Here is an 18,821-nt window from a genome sequence, read left to right as displayed (position 1 = left end):
CTGACCGGCGGAGGTGCTGAGGACCCATAGTCAGACAGGACTCGGGGTCTGCGGCCGGGTGATCGCCAGGACTCCTGCCCCAGCCTCCCCCGGGCATCAGCACCCAGTGGCTTTCTGGCGTCGGGTTTCCTGGGCTCTGTCACCCTCCGACCGTGTTTTCTCAGAGGCAGTGCCCACAGCATCTTCCTGAGTCCAGCACAGCAGTCCGTCTGGTCCTCATGTCTTTTCTCTGTTTCTGTCCCCAGCACGTCTGCCATGTCCCTGCTCTACGAATGTGTGAACACTGTCATCGCAGGTGAGAGCCCGCGTTCCCCGGCTCCAGAGCAGATGGCTGTCATTGGTGGGAGGCCCTCCCCTGGTCCCCGGTGGCATCCGCTGGCCTCGCCAGGTGGCACGAGGACACCTGGAGTCGCAGGTTCCTGCCCCTGTGCTGGATGTCTGTCTCTGGCTCTGAAGCCGCTCGGCGGCCCAGCCCGTCTGGAGGCCCTTCTGGAGGGTGAGGGGCTCCTTGCACGTCTGCCGCCAGAGCGCGCTGCCCATCCCCCGCCTCCAGTGCCAGTCCTGCTGCTCTCGGCCCGCCCGTCAACCCACCAACAGCACCTTATCTTTTCTGAGTGTTTTAGCGGAGTTAGAACGTGTTTCTCAGGTTTCGTTAGAGTCCATTTGTTTGGGTTGAGATCCAGCCGAGGGCCACAGAGCACTGGCTGGCGCGTTTCCGTGCAGTTGATTAGAGGCTCCTTGACTCCTTTATTTGTCGGCACCGGAGTCGTTGCTCCCCAGCCCGGCTGGCCACCTCCTGAGTTACTGCCGGGTCACTTGTCCCTGTGCCCAGGTGTCTGGGAGACTGGCACTTGGAGCTGGTGGCTCGAGGGCTGCGGCTGCTCGCTGCCTGCCTGTCCTGGTCCCTCCTCCTGCACCCGGGGTGGCCTTCACTCTGCACCTCACAGGCAGCCGGCCCCAGGGCCGTGCCCCGTGACTGCATCTGCGTGGGCTGTGAGTTGCCCCGAGGCTCAGCGACAGTGACAGGGAGAGGAAGGGGGGGTGTTTGGGGCCAGGGAGTGGACTCGGAGAGCGGGCTCCTGCATCTGGGAAGGTCAGTGGGGAGGCCGGGCATGGCAGGAGCAGAGGTGGCCCTGGAGATGGCTGAGGAGTGGGGTGCAGGGGACGGGCCGGCCTGTCACAGTGCATAGGGTCTCAGGTGATGGTGTGGCGAGCAGGGCAGGCGGCTTTGGCCCCAGCTCCCTGGAACTGGCCTGGATGGTGACGCTGGTGCCCCTGGGGCTTTCGTCTACTCTTAGCCTTGGAGACCCTGCGCGCAGGGTTCTCACCGGGGCCGGCACGGGTGAGATTCCAGCGCCCAGGAGGGCAGGTGCTCGGCAGGGACCTCATGCGCTGGTGTTTAGGCATCTGGAGCCCCAGTGCAGCTCCAGGCACCCCGCCGTGAGGGGCCCTTCCAGGGAGAGCAGTCAGCCCGCAGTGAGAGCCCTTTACTGACAAATGTCAGTTGGGCCAAGCCGTTCCAGACGTGGTGGTACTTCCACCTCATGTCTCTCCCACCGGGCACAGGGGCCATGGCCACAGTGGACTTGTGTGAGGGGACATCTGCATGCTGGGTTGGGGGCAGGCTCCTAACTCGAGGCTGTCTGTTTCAGTTCTCATCTCCCTGTCCTCCGGCATGCCTAACCACAGTGCCAGCATCCAGGTGGGTCCTGAGTGCCAGGCAGCACCAGGTAGTGGAGTCGGTGACGGGCAGGGGGCGGGGCCCAAGGACCAGCCGGCCAGCCAGACCACTTCTCCCCTGTCCCCACCTTGGGAGTCCCCTGCCCCTGTCCTCCGACAGGTGCCACCCCACCCATGTATGTTGCCATCATTCACTCTTGGCCCCTGACTGTGCCGTGGGTGGGCATGGCTGCATCCTGTGCAGCGCACATCTGTGCTCTGGACACATGTGTTGGCACCCGTGGAAGTCACGAGGGTGTCCCGTTCATGTTTCTCTGGGCATTCCCCTCGTGTCCGTGTTGGGCGCCTGCGGTCCTTGCCTGCAGCATGCCTGCTGTCTGTCTGTCTTCGTCATTGCTTCCAGCAGCCCCCCTGCTGTGTGGTGGGTGCATGTTGGGCTGGAAGCCCAGAGTGCAGACCCTCCATCCTCCGCGAGTCTGTGATGCCTCTCCTTGGCCTCAGCGCTCCTTACCTCCCCTGGGCTGCTGGCCGGGCCCTCGGCAGGGGGTAGATTCGGGCGTGGGGCAGGCCAGGGCCGCTGAGTTCACCGCTAGTGTATGAGATGTAACCGGTGTCCTCTCCCCACGTGCAGCTCTGTGTTCAGAAGCTGAGAATATTAATAGAAGACTCCGATCAGAACCGTGAGTTGCTCCCCACCGTCTGAGCCCTGCGGGTCCTGGGCCCTAAACTGTGCAGTTGAGGCTCTTTCCTGTGAGAAGAAAGCAGGCACCGTGTTACCCACACCCTTCCTCTGGAAGCCAGTGTCGGCAGGCTGACAGCTGGGCTTCAGCGGGGCTCTAGAGGAACCTCCTCTATCAACGTGGTGTGGCCCCCCGCACCCACTCCCCTCGTCTGCCCGGCGGACACCTTCCGGCCGCTGTCTCAGTGTATGGCTCCGGGGACAGCCCTCCTGTGCTCAGCCTCCGGGCCATGTGTTCACCTCACCGGAGGGGGCCCCGGGTGAGGTCTTCGCGAAGGACCCGGCTCATTTTTCCAGCCCCAGTTCCCGGGAGGCCCTGAGGGAGGGGCCGTGGAAGCCCAGTTGAAACGGAAGCAGAGAACTAGCCGAAGGACAGAGCCAGGTTAGCATCTATTGCTTCTGGGTCTCGCGACACGTGAAGCCGTGTCTATTCCTGCTGGGCTGCCTGGGGTCCTGTGATGAGTAAGAGAGTTGCCCTGTGGCGGTCCCGGTGGTTTCCTGCCAAGCACAAAGCAGCCTCGCTGTCCGTTTGCTCATGTGTCTGTACGAGAGCGATCTTCCTGTGGTCGACACCTCTCGAAGGATCCCAGCCAGTAACGCTCACCCGGTGCTGGGACAGGTGGCAAGGGCTTCTGAGGGCCTGCGCGTGTCGGCTGCTCATTTTGAGTCCAGATCTGTCTGTTTTGAACAGGGGCCACCAAACTTTTCCTGGAAAGGGCCAGACGGTAACTCTTTTCAGCTTTGAGGCTGTACAGCTCTGGATGTGTAGGTGGCGGGCGTGGCCGTGTGCCGTAGCCTTCATTGACAGAGGCCGGCTTCCGGCTACGCTCGCTGCCCCTGGTTTAGATGAGCGTGTATTTGGGCTGGGCAGGGTGGGACAGTGGCGCCTGGTGAGTGTGAGGTCCCTATCAGGCCCAGGCCGGCTCTGCCCACACTTACCATGCCATCCAGAATGCCTGGGGTCCGGCCATGAGATGCGCCCCAAGGGCCCCCCGGCTGCCAGGGCCAGGCGGCGGGGCTGTGTTGCAGACCTGGCCTGGCTCTCTGGGCGGCCCCAAAGCCCGTCAGGCATGGCCGGGTTAACCACGTGTCGCCCTCTCTGTAGTGAAGTACCTGGGGCTGTTGGCCATGTCTAAGATCCTGAGAACGCACCCCAAGTCCGTGCAGGCCCACAAGGACCTTGTCCTGCAGTGTCTGGACGACAAGGATGAGTCCATCCGACTGCGGGCCCTCGACCTCCTGTACGGCATGGTGCGTGCCTCTCCCAGTGGCTGGCTACCGCTCCTGTGTTCCTACCCAGCCCACCCTCACCAGCCCTCCCGCCCCAGGTGTCCAAGAAGAACCTGATGGAGATTGTTAAGAAGCTGATGACCCACGTGGACAAGGCCGAGGGCACAACCTACCGCGACGAGTTGCTCACAAAGATCATCGACATCTGCAGCCAGTCCAACTACCAGCACATCACCAACTTCGAGTGGTCCGTCCCCACACGGCCAGGTGGATGTGGGGGGCCGGCAGCACGCTGCATGCTTCTCAGTCGCTCCCTCCTGCAGGTACATCAGCATCCTGGTGGAGCTGACCCGGCTGGAGGGCACCCGCCACGGCCACCTCATTGCTGCGCAGATGCTGGACGTGGCCATCCGTGTCAAGGCCATCCGCAAGTTTGCCGTGTCGCAGATGTCCGCGCTGCTCGACAGCGCCCACCTGGTGGCCAGCAGCACCCAGCGCAACGGGATCTGCGAGGTGCTCTACGCGGCCGCCTGGATCTGCGGGGAGTTCTCCGAGTGAGTCAGTGGGAGTGGCCACAGGATGGCCACCCTACCTGTGCTCCCAAGAGGAGGGCTGTGCCCCACCTCATGCCCCCAGCATCGCGCAGGGCCCTCGCTCCCCGGCGCTGCCGCACCCGCAGCCCGTCGTCTCCCGTGTCGGTTCCTTTCTCACTGAGGGAAGAGCTGCTTTAGTCATAAGCGGGTCTGGTCTTGAGGGCGAGTGAGGGCTCAGCGGCAGTGTGACCCAGGGCCCGCTGGCCGTGCCCTCACGAGGCCGGGTCTGGTCCCGGTTTCCTCACATCCCCGCCTGGTGTGAGTGGTTCCCATCTCCACGTTCGCGCCGTTGATCTGCTTCCTTCCATTGTCCTTGTAACTGTTACCTGGCTGGCTACTCCCTGATTGTCGCCTCGTGGCCATGGTTCCTTCCTTAAGCCCCTGCCCTCAGCCCCGGCGCCTGGGCGGGATGGGCGAGCGCCCAGCTCCGGATCGCTGTGGTGCGGAGCCGTCGGGACGCGTGCTCACGCCAACCCACCCCCCCCATCTTCAGGCACCTGCAGGAGCCCCATCAGACCCTCGAGGCCATGCTGCGGCCGAAGGTCACCACCCTGCCCGGCCACATCCAGGCTGTGTACGTGCAGAACGTCGTCAAGCTGTACGCGTCCATCCTGCAGCAGAAGGAGCAGGCTGCGGAGACGGAGGCGGCCCAGGAGGTCACCCAGCTCATGGTGGAGCGGCTGCCGCAGTTTGTGCAGAGTGCGGACCTGGAGGTCCAGGAGCGGGTGAGAGCTGCGGGCGGGCGGGCGCTGCGCGGTCGCAGTTCCACGGGGAGCTGCGCCTCGGGAGGAGCCCGCGGGCCGCGTTTCGGTCTTCCCAGCAGGGGACAGCGCTCCTTTCCCAAAAGCAACTTGAGGAAATCCCCTTTTGCCTGCTCTACCCGGCCCAGGGGACTGGGGAAGAAGGGGGCCTTCCACTGTTGGGGGCAGGTGTGTGACATTAGCTCGCCTTGTGCCAGATGATCCCAAGGCCGGTGTTGGGCTGGGGGCTGTGGGCTGGTTCCTGCGCTCCTGGGAGCCGCACTCCAGTGGAGTCCCGGTCACAGTCCCGTGCAGACCAGCAGTGCGAAGCTGCCCAGGTGCCTCCTGGGAGCAGGCGCTGCCGGCGATTCTCGTAGGAGGGCACTTTCTTTTCTCGTGGGCCTCTTTCCCTCTTCCCTCTCCTCCTGCTAAAGGAGATGGCAGCCAGGCTGGTCTCTTCCTGGCTGGATTCCTCCGCACCCGATGGCCACTTGTAGAACTTTCCAGATGTTCTCCCTGGGGCTCAGCGGGGAGCGGCTGTGTCGCCTTCCTGGGCTAAGCATCCGTGTGGTGTGAGCGATGCTCTCTGGTTGCTGAGTGGCTTTCAGGGCCAGTCCCCCGTGGCTCCTCCGTGACTCCTCCTTGGCCCCCACAGGCGTCCTGCATCTTGCAGCTGGTCAAGCACATCCAGAAGCTTCAGGCCAAGGACGTGCCGGTGGCGGAAGAAGTGAGCGCCCTCTTTGCCGGGGAGCTGAACCCTGTGGCTCCCAAGGCGCAGAAGAAGGTTCCAGTTCCAGAAGGGTGAGCCACACGGCCTGTCGGGACACAGGAGGCCGGGGTGGCAGGAGGGACAGCGGGAGCAGAACCACACCCTGGACTTGCTGTCCAGCCAGGAGAGGCAGGAATGTGGGAGGAAGGCCCCTGAGGCCTGAGCCCCGTAGGCTGGGCAGACCCCCTCACGCGGGCTGTATCCGGGGCACTCACTAGTTCTTGTGAGGTCCTGGGGCCACCCCATGGAAAGTGGGTTCCTGGCAGCCCTTGTCTACATATCTCAGGGGCACCGTGAGCCTCTGTGGGGGCCCCAGAACATGGGGAGGGCCATGAGGGCCAGCCTGGACTCCAGGGCCCCTGGACTCTGCCTTGCCTGCCATGATCTTGAGCAGCCACCCGGCCTTCATGTCCCTATCTCCAAGGGGACAGCAGAGTCCCTGCCTCATCGGCCACCGTGAGTGTCCAGGGCTGGGCACTCAGGCCGCAGCCACCTTATGACCTTGCTGTGTCTTGTAGCCTGGACCTAGATGCCTGGATCAACGAGCCGCTCTCGGACAGCGAGTCTGAGGATGAGAAGCCCAAGGCCATCTTCCACGACGAGGAGCAGCGGCAGGCCAAGCCGCGGCAGCCCGAGGCGGACGAGGAGGAGCTGGCCCGGGTGAGCACTCCATGCCCGAGGCAGGGCTGCCTTTCTCCGGGGCTCCCAGGCAGGCGGCCCTGTTCAGAGCAGCCTCTGACCCCGTGTCCGCGGGGGGCCATGCATGCTTCTGTCGGATCTGGGCTCTGTGTCCCGCTGTTCTCTGGGGAGCACTGAGCTGGCCTTTGATGTCCAGGTTGGGTTTTTTCAAAACCAGAAGCAGCTTCCCAGAGAGAGCTGCAGGTGCCCAGGGGCCCATGGGTGCACTTGGCACGCCCCGACTGTCTGCTCCACACTTTCCGTGGCATGGCATCTTGTAACGATGTGCAATGTTCAGACAGCCTGGAAAAGGACCGGGATGCTGCGCCCCCTGGGTCCCTCCTCCCCCGTGTGGAGCTCTTCTTTCTCTGAAGTTAGGGACAGACACATCCCTCTGTCACTCATGGTCTGGTTTGCTGCTGTCTCGACTCCCTCGGAGCTGAGTGGCCTCAGGCAGCTCACTCTGCCTCTCTGAGCCCCATCCTTAAAATGGAGATGTCATCCCCATTTCCTGGGGTTACCACCGACTTGCTGTCTGTACCCACACTGGTTTCTTCCCCCTGGGGCCTTCGGCTCCCTGTGGGTCACAGGCTAGAAATCAAAGTGCTGAGGGGTCCCAGCCCCCACCCAGGGCCTGCTGCTGGGAGGTAGCCCACACATGGGGGACACGAGGGCTCATAGTCCACGCGTTCCCTGATGCGCACCCTGAATCCTTTCTCTGCAGCGTCGAGAAGCGCGGAAGCAGGAGCAGGCCAACAACCCGTTCTACATCAAGAGCTCTCCATCCCCCCAGAAGGTGAGGTTGGCCCGGATCATTCTCGAGGGACATTCCCTGGCTCCACTGGGCTCCTGTCCACCCACCGTTGGTGGACACCAGTGGCTGTGGGTTGTCGTGGCCGATCCAGATGACAAGACTGTGAGGGCCTTTCCAGGCACTGAGGCCTGGGAGAAGGGCAGTCCTGCACTCGCCTGCGGTCAGGCCACCCCCTGTGGGTGAGGGGGCCAACAGGAGGGCACGCCGCCCCCACAAATGGTGGGGCTGCAGAGGAGGCGCTTCCTGGCAGGAAGGGAGCGGACATAGGAGATGTCTAATTTGGCTGGAATGTTCTAGAGCTTGGTTCAGGTGATGCTCACTGTCTTCATCCATGCTCTCCGCCCCACGGCCCCCCCATTCAGGGTATGTTGGGCTCCCTGTGGGAGACACTCCAGCATTTTCCTTCTCTGGGGATTGCCGGGTCACCTGGTGACTCTGCTGGACCTTCCTAAAGGCTGCAGCCCGTGTCCCGCACGCTGTGCTGAGCGCTGCGACTCCCCCGAGCCTGGCCAGCACCTGTGTGTCTGGCTTTTTGATCCCAGCTGCACTGCTGGGTCTGAAATGCTGGCTTGCTGTGCTGTCAAGCCTGTGTTAGTTTCTCAACTTGAAAAAGAAGTTTTAGATGGCAAAAATTGATAGGCTTTTTGCATGTCACCCTGTCCTTGTTTACGCTGATACACTGTTCCCCTAGTGGTTAAGGAACGGTGCTCCCCAGGATGACCCTGGCGCCCCAGGGCGTCACGCTGGGTGATGACCCTTGTCCAGGTGTCGTCTGTCTGTCCAGCCTGATAACGCCTTGACATTGCCTCTCCAGCGGTACCAGGACGCACCGGGCGTGGAGCACATCCCCGTGGTGCAGATCGACCTCTCCGTGCCCTTGAAGGTGCCAGGCAAGTGTGGCTGATAGCACAGGGGCAGGGAGCCCTGAGCTTGTGTCCACTCCCTGTCCTACCTCCTCGTCTGGCGTTGGTCCCTGGTCCCTGGGTGGACAGAGGCACACACCAGCCTACCGGTCTGTGTGCAGGTGCCACCTCGTCTCTTCCCCCGAGTCCCAGCCCCAGCTGCCCGCCCCCCGTGCGCTGCCCGTCGGCACTCAGAGAGCCCCCGCGTGCCCTCGCCCCCTGTAGAGTGCGTGATGGGGGCCGAGGGGCTGCCTGCACAGGCCCTCGGGCCAGACGTCTGCGCGGCTTTGGGCTGAGTGTCCCCACGCACGCAGGGCTGCCCATGTCAGACCAGTACGTGAAGCTGGAGGAGGAGCGGCGGCACCGGCAGAGGCTGGAGAAGGACAAGAGGAAGAAAAAGAAGAAGGAGAAGGGCAGGCCACGGCGCCACAGCGCGCTGCACACGGAGAGCGACGAGGACATCGCCCCGGCCCAGCAGGTGGACATCGTCACCGAGGAGATGCCCGAGGTCAGTCCTGCCCTTTGGGCCTGCCCGTGTTCGCACCCGCTCCAGGGAGCTTTCCCGTCGCTGCCTCTCTGGCCCCGGGAGGCCACGTGCCGGCCCTGTCCTGTGCCCCAGGTCCTGGTGGGGGGCTCGAGCCGTCAGCCCACAAACCTTCCTTGCTGTCAGTCCATTTCCCACGGCATGGCAGCCCTGGCACGTCCCGACCTCGCCGGGCGCTCAGGGCACCTGTCCTCGGGGCGGATCCCCTCACGGGGGTGGGCCTGGTTGTCTGTGTGCAGGAGTGGGGTCCCACAGACCCGACCGGCTTGGCTCTGCCAGTCGGGGACCGGGGCTGCTGAAGTAGACACTGACTTCCTCTTCTCCCTCAGAATGCCCTGCCCAGTGATGAGGATGACAAAGACCCCAATGACCCTTACCGGGCTCTGGACATTGACTTGGATAAGTAAGCATGGGGGCTGGGGACTAGGGACAAGACTCGACTGGGGCCTGGGCTTTCCCTGTCCTCGCTGTCCCTCTCCGTTGCCCATTCACCGTGGCCCACGTGAATAGATGGGGTCGCATAGGGCCTGCCCCTTCTCCAGGCCCCGTCACAGGCCGCACTGCGTGCAGGCAGTGTGTGCATGCAGGAGGACAGGCCCAGGGCCCGAGGACAGGCCGGTGGCTCCTGTGACCTGGCCCCCTCCGCAGGCCCTTAGCCGACAGCGAGAAGCTGCCCGTCCAGAAACACCGCAATGCCGAGACCTCCAAGTCCCCTGAGAAGGAGGACGTCCCCGTCATCGAAAAGAAGAGCAAGAAGCCCAAGAAGAAGGAGAAGAAGCACAAAGAGAAGGGACGGGAGAAAGGCAGGAAGAAGGAGAAGAAAGAGAAGGAGGAAAAGGGAGAGGAGGGGAAGGTGAGGCGGCCGCTCCCGCTCCCTCCCTCAGGCGCAGCCCACGGCCCTGCGGCCACGGCAGGGCGCTGGGACACAGGGCTCCTGCAACAGCCATTCCGGCCCCTGGCGGCTGTGAGGTTTGTCGCGAGTCGTGATGGAGGGCCAGTGAGCCCCGCCGGCCGCCCTGTGAGCCCCAGGCCCTTCTCAGCGCTCATGTGCGTGTTTGTGCCCCGGGCAGGAAGAGGGTGTGTAAAGAACCGTGTACCTGGGGCCGTGTTCTGTCATCACATAGCTGGGTGACTCCATGTGTCCGCGCAGTACTGTGACCACAGCTGTGGTGTCCTGGTGGGCACGTGGCTGTGCTGGCATTTGGAACCATGCGGGTTTGTCTGTGGCTGCCATTCTTATGACAGGACAGTTAGAGCTAGAGATGCCACCCCTCTTGGTCTGGCCACTGTCCTCAGCTCCTCGGACACTGGAGCTCCCAAGGCCTGCAGAGCCAGAGTTGTCCTCTGCCGGGCGGGAGCCAGGAGGGCCCCGCCGACGGGGCCTCCGCGTGTCCACCTGTGCCCTCTGGGGGCTGTCTGCTACCTCGGCCAAAGGCCTGTCATCCTGTGGTTTCAGGGTGAGGACTTAGATTTCTGGCTGTCCACCACGCCGCCGCCTGCCACTGCTCCTGCTCCCGCCCTGGCAACGGTAAGAGTCTGGCAGGTGGCCTCTGCCAGCCCCACACAGTCCTCACTGGGCGCGTGCAGTTTGCCACTTTGGCACAGCTCCCTCCCTCAGGCATTTAGGGATGCCCGCTCTAGGCACTGCCCAGCCTGGCCCTTGCCCTCCCTCGCCTGTCAGCCCTGCCCCGCAGCCTATGCCCCAGGGGTGGGTGTTGGGGAACCCTCACACGTTGAGCCAGATTTGGGCCAGCTTGGTCCCTTGCCCAAGGTCTCCCCAGGCATCGGCTGCAGGAAAGAGGGTGGCTAGGCTTCTGGCCCCCATCGCAGAGCCTGGCGCCCCTCGAGCCGGGCAGCAGCCTTGAGCAGTCGCCCTGTGTTAGCGGATGGGGCCTGGCGGCTCTGGGTTCAGGCAGTGACCCTGGTCAGCACCCAGGCGGCCTCAGGCGGGGCCTCCTCTTCCCGCTACTGCCACCTGTACTGCCTGATGGCCACACGCCTGCGTGTTGACAGAATGCAGCTGCAAGAGGAAGTGTCCCCAGCATGAGGGCAGATCAGGGCCTGAGGGTGGAGGACACCCCGTCCCGGGGCCTGGCTGCCCGCTTGAGCCCTGGCCCTGACTGCCTGCAGGCAGAGCCCGAGGTGAACGCTGTCATCTCTGCCCCAAAGGAGGAGCGTGAGGAGCCCAAGAGGGAGGAGCAGGATGAGGAGGAGGAGGTGGAGGAGCAAGACCCTGAGAAGGTGAGGGCACCGCCCCGGCTGGCCTCACAGGCGGCCACACGCCTGTGCTCACGGCTGGCGGCCCTCAGCGCCAGGACCAGCAGGGCTTCCGACTGCTCTCCCATCGCTGCGCTTGTAGGGCCTGGTTCTTGTCACAGCCCTGCTGCAGGGCGACCAGTCCCCTGCAGAGCGAGCCATCAGTGATTTCAGTTCCTTCACAGTCATGCAGCCACCAGCACTGTCTAGTTCCAGAACGTTCCCTTTCTCCTAAAGGAAATGTCGTTGCCATCAGCAGTGACTCCCCACCCCCTCCCCAGCCCCTGGCCCCCACGAGTCCGCTCTCTGTGGATCTGCCTGTTTTGGACGTTTCACGTCAGTGGGGTCACACACCGTGTGTCCTTCTGTGTCTGCTTCTCTCTCTGAGCGTCGTGTGTTTGTGGTCCATCCACGTGCAATCGTGTCAGGGCCTCCTCTTCACAGCTGCGTCGTGCTCCAGTGTGTGGGTGGGCCACGTCTCATTCGTCTGCTCTTCAGTTGATGGGCAGCGGGGTTGTGTCCACCTTTTGGCTGTTGTGGGTCGTGCTGCCGTGGACATGTGTCCAGGTCTCCGTGGGACGTTTGCTTTCTCGTCTCTGGGCTGGATGCTCAGGCCTGCCGTAGTTGCTGGGCTGTCGTGTCTGAACTTTTGCCGTCTCCCGTGCGTGTCTGCCCCGTAGGCAGTGACCGTCCAGCCGAGCACTGAGTCCCCGGGTCCTGGGCTCAGCTGGGCCCCGTCTCATCTGTTCTCCATGGCCCCAGGGGTTGCTGGCCTGTCCCTTCTAACACACGTGCCCTTTACCTTGGTGCACTTGGGCCCACGTCTCAAGCTGTGTGACGTGAGGGGAAGCGTCGCCGTGTGCCACTCGCTGGAGAAGTTCAGGGTTGACCCTGATCTCTCCTTTGGTCGCAGAAACCTTCCAAGCATAAGAAGAAGAAACACCGGAAGGAGCAGGAGGAGCGGTCTGCAGACAGGAAGAAATCCAAGAAGAAGCAGCCGGCGGGTGGCGGGGCGGCAGAGCCCGTGGAGAATGGCTCGCTGGATGAGGAGCCCCTCCCGGTGAGGGGTACTTCACACGCCTCCCGCGGCCCAGGGCGTCCCCACCGCTTGCCGTGGCCTCCGTGCTGGGGGAGAGCCGAGCCACGCCGAGGAGCCGGCAGGCGGGCAGCAGGGCCTCGGTGGGCAGCAGGCTGGTGGCCCCAGGGACTGGGTGGCAGGGAGGCATCGCTGTCACCTGGCAGTCCTCCCCAGCGGTGCCAGCCTGAGGAGCCGTGCAGTGTGGCCACAGTTGTCTGGGGCCCGTGGGGGTTCCTTGCCTCCCCCCACCTTGTTCTCGTGGTCCTCGTGGCTCCCTCCCCGAACATTTGGCAGCTCAAGACAAGCCTCGTTCCGTGAGCAGACGTCAGCGGACGTCACTCAGGCCCCACTCGTAGCGCTGAGCTCTTTGCTTTCGTTCCAGCCCATGTCCAGCTACTGCCTCCTGGCTGAGAATTCCTACATCAGGATGGTGAGCGGCTAGGCCTTCCGGAGTGCGGCAGGCGGGGTGGGGTCTGTGCTCTGGGTGTGGGGGTGGCTGCGCCCTGGGGCATCAGTGAGTGCCCAGGGCACCAGGGGAGGCCCCCACCCTGTGGGTGGGGCCAGGGGCTGCTGGGATGGGCAATGGTGGTTCTCAAAGAGAACAGGAAGGGCTCAGAATCGCAGACAGAGCTGAAACCTGGCTTTCTGTGTGTGAGGACTCGGGTTCCTTTCCTTGCCCTCTCTGTGCTTGTGGAACGAGTGTTGCTCACGCTCCCCTTGTGTGCTGGCTCCCGCCACGCCCGCTGACCCGGCCTTGCTCTGTGCAGACCTACGAGGTGCAGGGCAGCTTGCAGGAGGACAGCCGGGTCACCGTGTCCATCGTCCTGGAGAACCAGAGCAGCAGCTTCCTGAAGAACATGGAGCTCAACGTGCTGGACTCGCTCAACACCAAGCTGGCCCGGCCCGAGGGCTCCTCCGTCCACGACGGCGTCCCCGTGCCTTTCCAGCTGCCCCCAGGTGAGGCAGCCACTGCACTGACGTCCAGAGCTCGGAGGCTGAGGCTTCCCGTGGATTGAGAGCTCCTTCTTGGGTCTCTACTTCTTGGTCCCCAGGCTAGCAGACCCCTGAGGTCAGCCCTGGGCGCCCACCTCCTCCTTGGTCCTGGGGCTCTGATGGCCGAGCCTCTGCCTAGATGAGGGGCGCCCGCGAGCTTGCTGTGGGTGGGTGGGGCCGGGCCCACACGGAGGACACCAGGAGGCTCTCATTTGTGTCTGACTCCTGACACCCCCTTGGGGGCTGAGCACAGTTTCCAAACCAGGGCAGGCAGCACTGAGGACAGACCCTGGGTGGGGTCACGTTACTGCCACCTGTCAGAAGGGTGGCCAGAGCCCTCCTGGCCGAGCCCCACGCTCCTCCTCAGGCCCCGGCTCTCGCCCTCACCAGGCATCTCCAACGAAGCCCAGTTTGTGTTCACCATCCAGAGCATCGCCATGGCCCAGAAGCTCAAGGGCACCCTGACCTTCATCGCCAAGGTACACGGCGCTCAGGGTGCCGTCGGGGACCCGCGGGACCCCCCTTTGCCCGCTCCACCTGCCAAGAGCACCCAGTTCCGGGGTGGGAGCCATGCCCAGATGCCAGCCCCCCAAGCTAACGGCCTGGCCTGCTTACCCTCCCCCTGCCCTGCTCCCGGCAGAACGACGAGGGCTCCACCCACGAGAAGCTCGACTTCAAGTTGCACTTCAGCTGCACCTCGTACTTGATCACCACGCCGTGCTACAGGTGCGCCAGCCCGCTGCCCTCAGGAGCGCAGGGCGCGGCGGGTCAGTGACAGCGGGCAGCTAGCGGGCGAGTCCAGCTCCTCTGATGTGTCGGCCAGCTGGGCTGCGTGACGAGTCCCCTGGTCTGGGCGGCTCAGACGCCACGTTGGCGCTCTCCCAGTGCTGGAGGCAGGGGTCTGAGGTCCCGGTGTCGGCAGGGCTGGTCCCTCAGGCTCCTTTGGCGTACAGGGGCCGTCGTGTCCCTGTGTTCTCATGTGGTCGTCCCTTTGTGCGTGTCTGTGTTCTCATGCCCTCGTTAAGGTCCCCAGTCTTGGTGGATCAGGGCCCTGTCTCCGATTACAATCACAGTCTCAGGTCCTGGAGGTCAGGACCTCCACATAGGGATTTTGGGGGCACAGTTCAGCCCATGACGTCTTTCAAGACCCTTGGAGACCTCCCAGGCCCCAGCACATGGAAGAGGGTGTCCCCCCAACCCCGGGGCTGGGGGCTTTGTCTGCCTGGGTGCTGGCGAGCCTGCCTGTTGTCAGCCTCTTGTCCTGTGTCCTCCCCACAGCGACGCCTTTGCCAAGCTGCTGGAGTCTGGGGACCTGAGCATGAGCTCAATCAAAGTCGACGGCATCAGTATGTCCTTCCAGAACCTTCTGGCAAAGATCTGTTTTCATCACCATTTTTCCGGTAAGAGATTTGCCATGACTTGATGGATGGCACAGTTTTGCGCACACGTGGTGTCCCCTGTCGCCGAGGGGGCGGCTGCGGCCTCACCCCTGCCTGCTCTGTTGCAGTCGTGGAGCGAGTGAACTCGTGCGCCTCAATGTACAGCCGCTCCATCCAGGGCCACCACGTCTGCCTCCTGGTGAAGAAGGTGAGCCCGGGCCCGTCCGCGCCGGCCCCCTCCCTCAAGTCACTGTGGGTTCCTCTGCTTCAGCGCGTGGCTGGGTTCAGTCTGTGGCTGTCGTGTGGAGGGTTTGGAGCCTGTGCTCGCGAGGAGTCCCGCCTTCGGTTTTCTTGGTCTGGCTTTGGCGTCAGGGCACTGAGGGTCTCGTTGAACGAGCCGGGGAGCTGTCCCCTCCTCTTGCGTTTCCCGGGGGCATTGTGTGTAATTGGTGTATTTCTTCCTTCCGTGTTTCGTGGAATTCACCAGGGCGACAAGTGGACCCTTAGACTCAGGGCATCCTCTTGGTGGCTGAGCCTCCTGCACAGATGCGGTGTCCCTCTTTAGCTGCGGTTATTTTCTTTGCTCTGAAGTCTGTCTTGTGTGTTGTCAGTCTAGCCACTCCCGCTGTCTTTCGATTGGCGTCTACACCGTGTATCTTTACTTTGGCCCTGTGTTTACCGTGGCGTTTGGAAGAGCTCCTTGGAGACGCCCTGTGCGTCCCGCCGGCCTCTTGCCTCTTACCGCGTGTGTGGAGAGCGTTTGCGTGGGAAGCGTTGCTGGTCTGTCTGGCTTGTTTCCTCGTGTTCCTCCTGTTTCCGTCCTCCGTCCCTGCCCCTGCCGCTCGGGCTGAGCTGCGCGGTGTCGGCGTCCCGTTCGGGTCTGGCTGTGCTGTTGACGCTGGCTCCTGGGCGTTGTGTGTGGGGTCACGTTCTACGCACGCTTAGCTTTTTAGTTTTCTTGGAACTGACGTTTGACCACTTGAGTGGGACGTGTTGGTCCCTCGCCTGTCCCTCTGTATGAGCTCTTGTCCTGTGTGTTGGCCTCACGGACATCAGAGACTCCGTCACGCCACGTCACAGTTGCTGCCCTCGCCCTGGACAGACAGCTCCCGGAGCCGAGGGGGCGGCCCGCTGCTCGCCTGTGGCCGCCCTGCTGCTCTGCGTGCGGCTGCTGCGCGTCGTGTGCCGGTGGTCCCCTTCCCTCCGACGACCTTCCTCCAGCAGCTCCTGAGAGCAGCCTGGGGGCCGAGGCCTCGGTTTTCCTCGTCCAGTTGTTTATCTCCCTGCTCCTCGAGGTGGTTCTTGCTTCGATGGTCTTTTCTCTCAGTACATTAGAAACACGCCGTTTCTTTCGGCGTCCGTGGTCTCTTATGAGAAACCTGCACCATTATTCTTTTTGTAGGGCGTGCACCATTTTTCTCTGGGTGTTCTCCGGAGTTTTCTTTGTCCTCGGTTTTCAGCCATTTTTGACGTATCTGGGTGTTTTCTTGGGGTTTCTCTCTCTGGAGTCTGCTGAACTTCTGGAATCCATGCGTTTGTCTTTTCAAAGTTTGGGAAGTTTTCAGCTATTAGGTACATACTTTTTCAGCACTGCATTCTTATCCTCTCTTCTGGGATCCCGATGGCGTGAATCTCAGACTTTTGTTGCTGTTCCTCGGGTCTCTGGGCTCCGCCCCTGCCCCCTCCGACCTCTTTTCCCGTCTGTTCGGGTTGGGTTATTTCTGGTAACACTCTGTCGAGTTCATTGACTGTCTTCTCTGTCTTATCCGTTCTGCCAGTGAGCCCATCCGGTGAGTTGTTTATTTTGGTGATTGTGTTTTTCAGAGCTAGCACACGTGTTTGGTGGGTGTTTGGGTCTTCCGTTTCTTTGCTGAGATGTTCTGCTCTCTCTCCGTTTGGAGAGAGTTGTGCTCGCTCTTTGGAGCCTTCTCAGGATAGCTTCTTCCGACCTTGCGTCTCGGCCTGGGTTTGTCTTGTCCGTGAGAGCCGGGACTGCCCTAGCAGTTCTGGGTTCTGTCCTGAACGTCTGAGCACCATGAGCCTGTGGGGCTCGCTGAGATCCTCTGGGGATGATGTGTCCGTCCACTCCCACAGCCCTTGTCCCGCTCTTCAGAGCCGCCTCCATGCACCCCCGTGGGGCCGGCCGGTGGTCTGTCTTCCCGGCGTCTCGAGTGTGCTCCTTAGGCTGAGCTCCACCCATGCTCAGCTCCGGTGGACCCAGCAGGGCATAAACCACTTGACGGCTCGCTTTCCCCACGCTCCACCCAGGACCTCCCGGGCCCTGCCACTTCTGGTCCTGTCCCCAGACCCGCAGGCAGCCGCTCCACGCCTCCGTCCCGGGTTTATAGCTCCTCGCGTGGGGGACACAGGCCAGCATGCTCGCTCCGTCTTACCCGGCGCTCCTCGTTTTGGTCAGTTGTCAGAGCGCTCGCCCTTGGAAGTATCTGGAAAACTGCCAGTGGGGGCGTGCAGCCGGGGGCGGTGTCTGCGTGTAGTGGGTGGGAACACTGCCCGTTGCTGTCCCTCTTCAGGGCGAGAAGTCCGTGTCGGTTGACGGGAAATGCAGCGACTCAACGCTGCTGAGCAACTTGCTGGAGGAGATGCGAGCCACGCTGGCCACGTGCTGAGTGCCACCTGCGACCCGCCACGGAGGACACACGAGGGAGAGCCGGTTCCAAGTGATAGGTTTCTCTCTGTCGCATGGACTGCACCCAGCCCGGGCATTAATTTAAGTCCACTGTCGTCCGTCATTTAGACGTCAGGGTTTTCTGTTGCGTTGATTTCTCCTATCATCTTTTTTACTTTGGCTCTTCCCACTGTCTCTGGCGAGAAGCCCCGTTCCAGGCCTCAGAGCAGCAGGGGCTCCTGTAGCTGGAGGCCGACTGTGCACACGGCTGCAGGGGCTGCCCAAGGGGCGAGCGGGACCCCGGCTGGGACCTGGTGGGTCCAGGGTGAGGGACGTTCAGCCGATGGGGCAGGGTGGCGCATCCTTCTGTGGAGTCATCTGAGTCCCATGAGCCCCAGGCACCCTGCCTGGTGGCGCGTTGTGGGAAGAGCGGGCTGGCTGCTCCCGGCGCTGACGTTCCCTGCTCCTCTGTCGGCCGTGGGTCAGGATCTTTCTCCCCAGGACACGGTGGGAAAGGGTCGTGCTGCCTGTCGTCCACTGTCTTCTCTGCGTCCCACCACCGTGTTCGTGTGCCGGGTGAAAAAGGGTGGCAGACCAGAGGTGGGGGGCTGCAGCCGAGGCAGGGGATCCAGCCAGGCCCCCTCCCGGAGCAGGACTGGACAGCCCTGCTCGGCACAGTGTCTCGTCAGCCCCGCTGGGGTGGGTGGCAGAGGGCTGCAGCTCTGCCTGCCGCGTCTCGTCACTGAACACCCGCAGGGCCGTCCCTGCAGCTGCCGGGGGGCCAGTCCTGGTCATCGTCGCCCCAACAGCGAGGCACATGCATCCTGGGGCGGCCGGGCCCCTGAAATGCACCTCCGCCAGGGCGAGGGGACCCCGGCCCACCCCGAGACTGAACCTTCCTCAGAGACGATGGTCCTCAATGACGTTTTAACTTTTCCTTTTGATGAAAACTGTCACTTTAGCATGTAGAGTAATCGATTACAGAATCCCGTGCAGTGATTCTAGAATCTCGACATTGTATGATGTGTTATACAGACTTTATTTGCCATCGACATTCCCGTATACAGGAGAGACATATCACGCTGCTGTATGATTTTGTGTCAGGATGATTCAATAAACTTGCAAACACATGTCTCCATGCCGGCTGTCCTGCCCGCGCCCGTGCGCACCCCGGCGGGGGGCGGTCAGCACACGGGGGGCTCTGGACGGTCCCCAAGCTGCTCGGGCTCGTCTGGTGGCTGCAGGGCGCTCTCCTGGAGGCCGCAGTGTTTGGGGAGCCCTATCCTCCCCACCCAGGTGCCTCTCATCTTCTTGGGAGGTGACGCGACCCCCACCTGCCACCCAACCCCACCCATGGGGGCTCCACGAGGTCCACCGACGGAGTGCGGGGAGCAAATGCTGGAAGGCCGGCCCTGCCTTCCATGGGGGTTTAATTCACCACACTTCCGCTGGCTTTGGTGACACCGTGTGGACAATGGACAGTTCAAGACAGGTCAGGCTGGGTGAGCAGACGGAAAGCCCAAATCAACTCCACTTTGAATGCCAAAGTGTGGGAGGGCAAGGAGCCGGGCACAGACAGCCCAGGCTGAACCAGCTCAGGGCGCCCCACCAATGTCCCTTCCAGAAGACTGTCCTGTCCAGAAATGCTGGCCAGGAGGCTCCTTCCCCGCTCTCAGTGGGAACACGTAGGCGCCGCCTGCATCCACACCGCCCTCGCCACCCTCGGGCTGTGCAGGCCAGTGGGGGGGCACCAGGAGCACCAGAGCCTGGCTGTCACCACCTGCTGCCAGCACGTGGGCC

General features: G+C 62.9%; 1 protein-coding gene across 2 annotated transcripts in view; it reads left to right on the top strand.

Annotated features, from left to right (window-relative positions):
- The window catches only part of AP3D1 (adaptor related protein complex 3 subunit delta 1), a 40,655-nt gene extending 22,504 nt beyond the window's left edge, over positions 1 to 18,151 (top strand). Inside the window, exons 9-32 of one of the 2 annotated variants that reach the window (XM_023644346.2) lie at positions 246 to 295; positions 1,653 to 1,702; positions 2,312 to 2,360; positions 3,525 to 3,670; positions 3,748 to 3,896; positions 3,973 to 4,203; positions 4,736 to 4,967; positions 5,638 to 5,783; positions 6,270 to 6,411; positions 7,154 to 7,225; positions 8,058 to 8,133; positions 8,460 to 8,653; positions 9,019 to 9,092; positions 9,338 to 9,542; positions 10,146 to 10,217; positions 10,859 to 10,930; positions 11,859 to 12,005; positions 12,406 to 12,453; positions 12,791 to 12,980; positions 13,407 to 13,495; positions 13,657 to 13,742; positions 14,295 to 14,416; positions 14,524 to 14,603; positions 16,927 to 18,151. In XM_023644346.2, the coding sequence (XP_023500114.1) occupies positions 246 to 295; positions 1,653 to 1,702; positions 2,312 to 2,360; positions 3,525 to 3,670; positions 3,748 to 3,896; positions 3,973 to 4,203; positions 4,736 to 4,967; positions 5,638 to 5,783; positions 6,270 to 6,411; positions 7,154 to 7,225; positions 8,058 to 8,133; positions 8,460 to 8,653; positions 9,019 to 9,092; positions 9,338 to 9,542; positions 10,146 to 10,217; positions 10,859 to 10,930; positions 11,859 to 12,005; positions 12,406 to 12,453; positions 12,791 to 12,980; positions 13,407 to 13,495; positions 13,657 to 13,742; positions 14,295 to 14,416; positions 14,524 to 14,603; positions 16,927 to 17,022 (2,818 nt within the window). In that variant the 3' untranslated portion in view covers positions 17,023 to 18,151. Of the gene's footprint in view, positions 1 to 245; positions 296 to 1,652; positions 1,703 to 2,311; positions 2,361 to 3,524; positions 3,671 to 3,747; positions 3,897 to 3,972; positions 4,204 to 4,735; positions 4,968 to 5,637; positions 5,784 to 6,269; positions 6,412 to 7,153; positions 7,226 to 8,057; positions 8,134 to 8,459; positions 8,654 to 9,018; positions 9,093 to 9,337; positions 9,543 to 10,145; positions 10,218 to 10,819; positions 10,931 to 11,858; positions 12,006 to 12,405; positions 12,454 to 12,790; positions 12,981 to 13,406; positions 13,496 to 13,656; positions 13,743 to 14,294; positions 14,417 to 14,523; positions 14,604 to 16,926 lie in introns of both variants that reach the window. The other variant, XM_023644345.2, reaches the window with a different exon arrangement.
- Positions 18,152 to 18,821: the final 670 nt, after the last annotated feature.

This window comes from Equus caballus, chromosome 7 (assembly GCF_041296265.1).
Source record: "Equus caballus isolate H_3958 breed thoroughbred chromosome 7, TB-T2T, whole genome shotgun sequence".
Taxonomy (NCBI): domain Eukaryota; kingdom Metazoa; phylum Chordata; class Mammalia; order Perissodactyla; family Equidae; genus Equus; species Equus caballus.
Note: the sequence above shows the minus strand (reverse complement) of the source record. Positions and strands in the feature narration are given on the sequence as shown.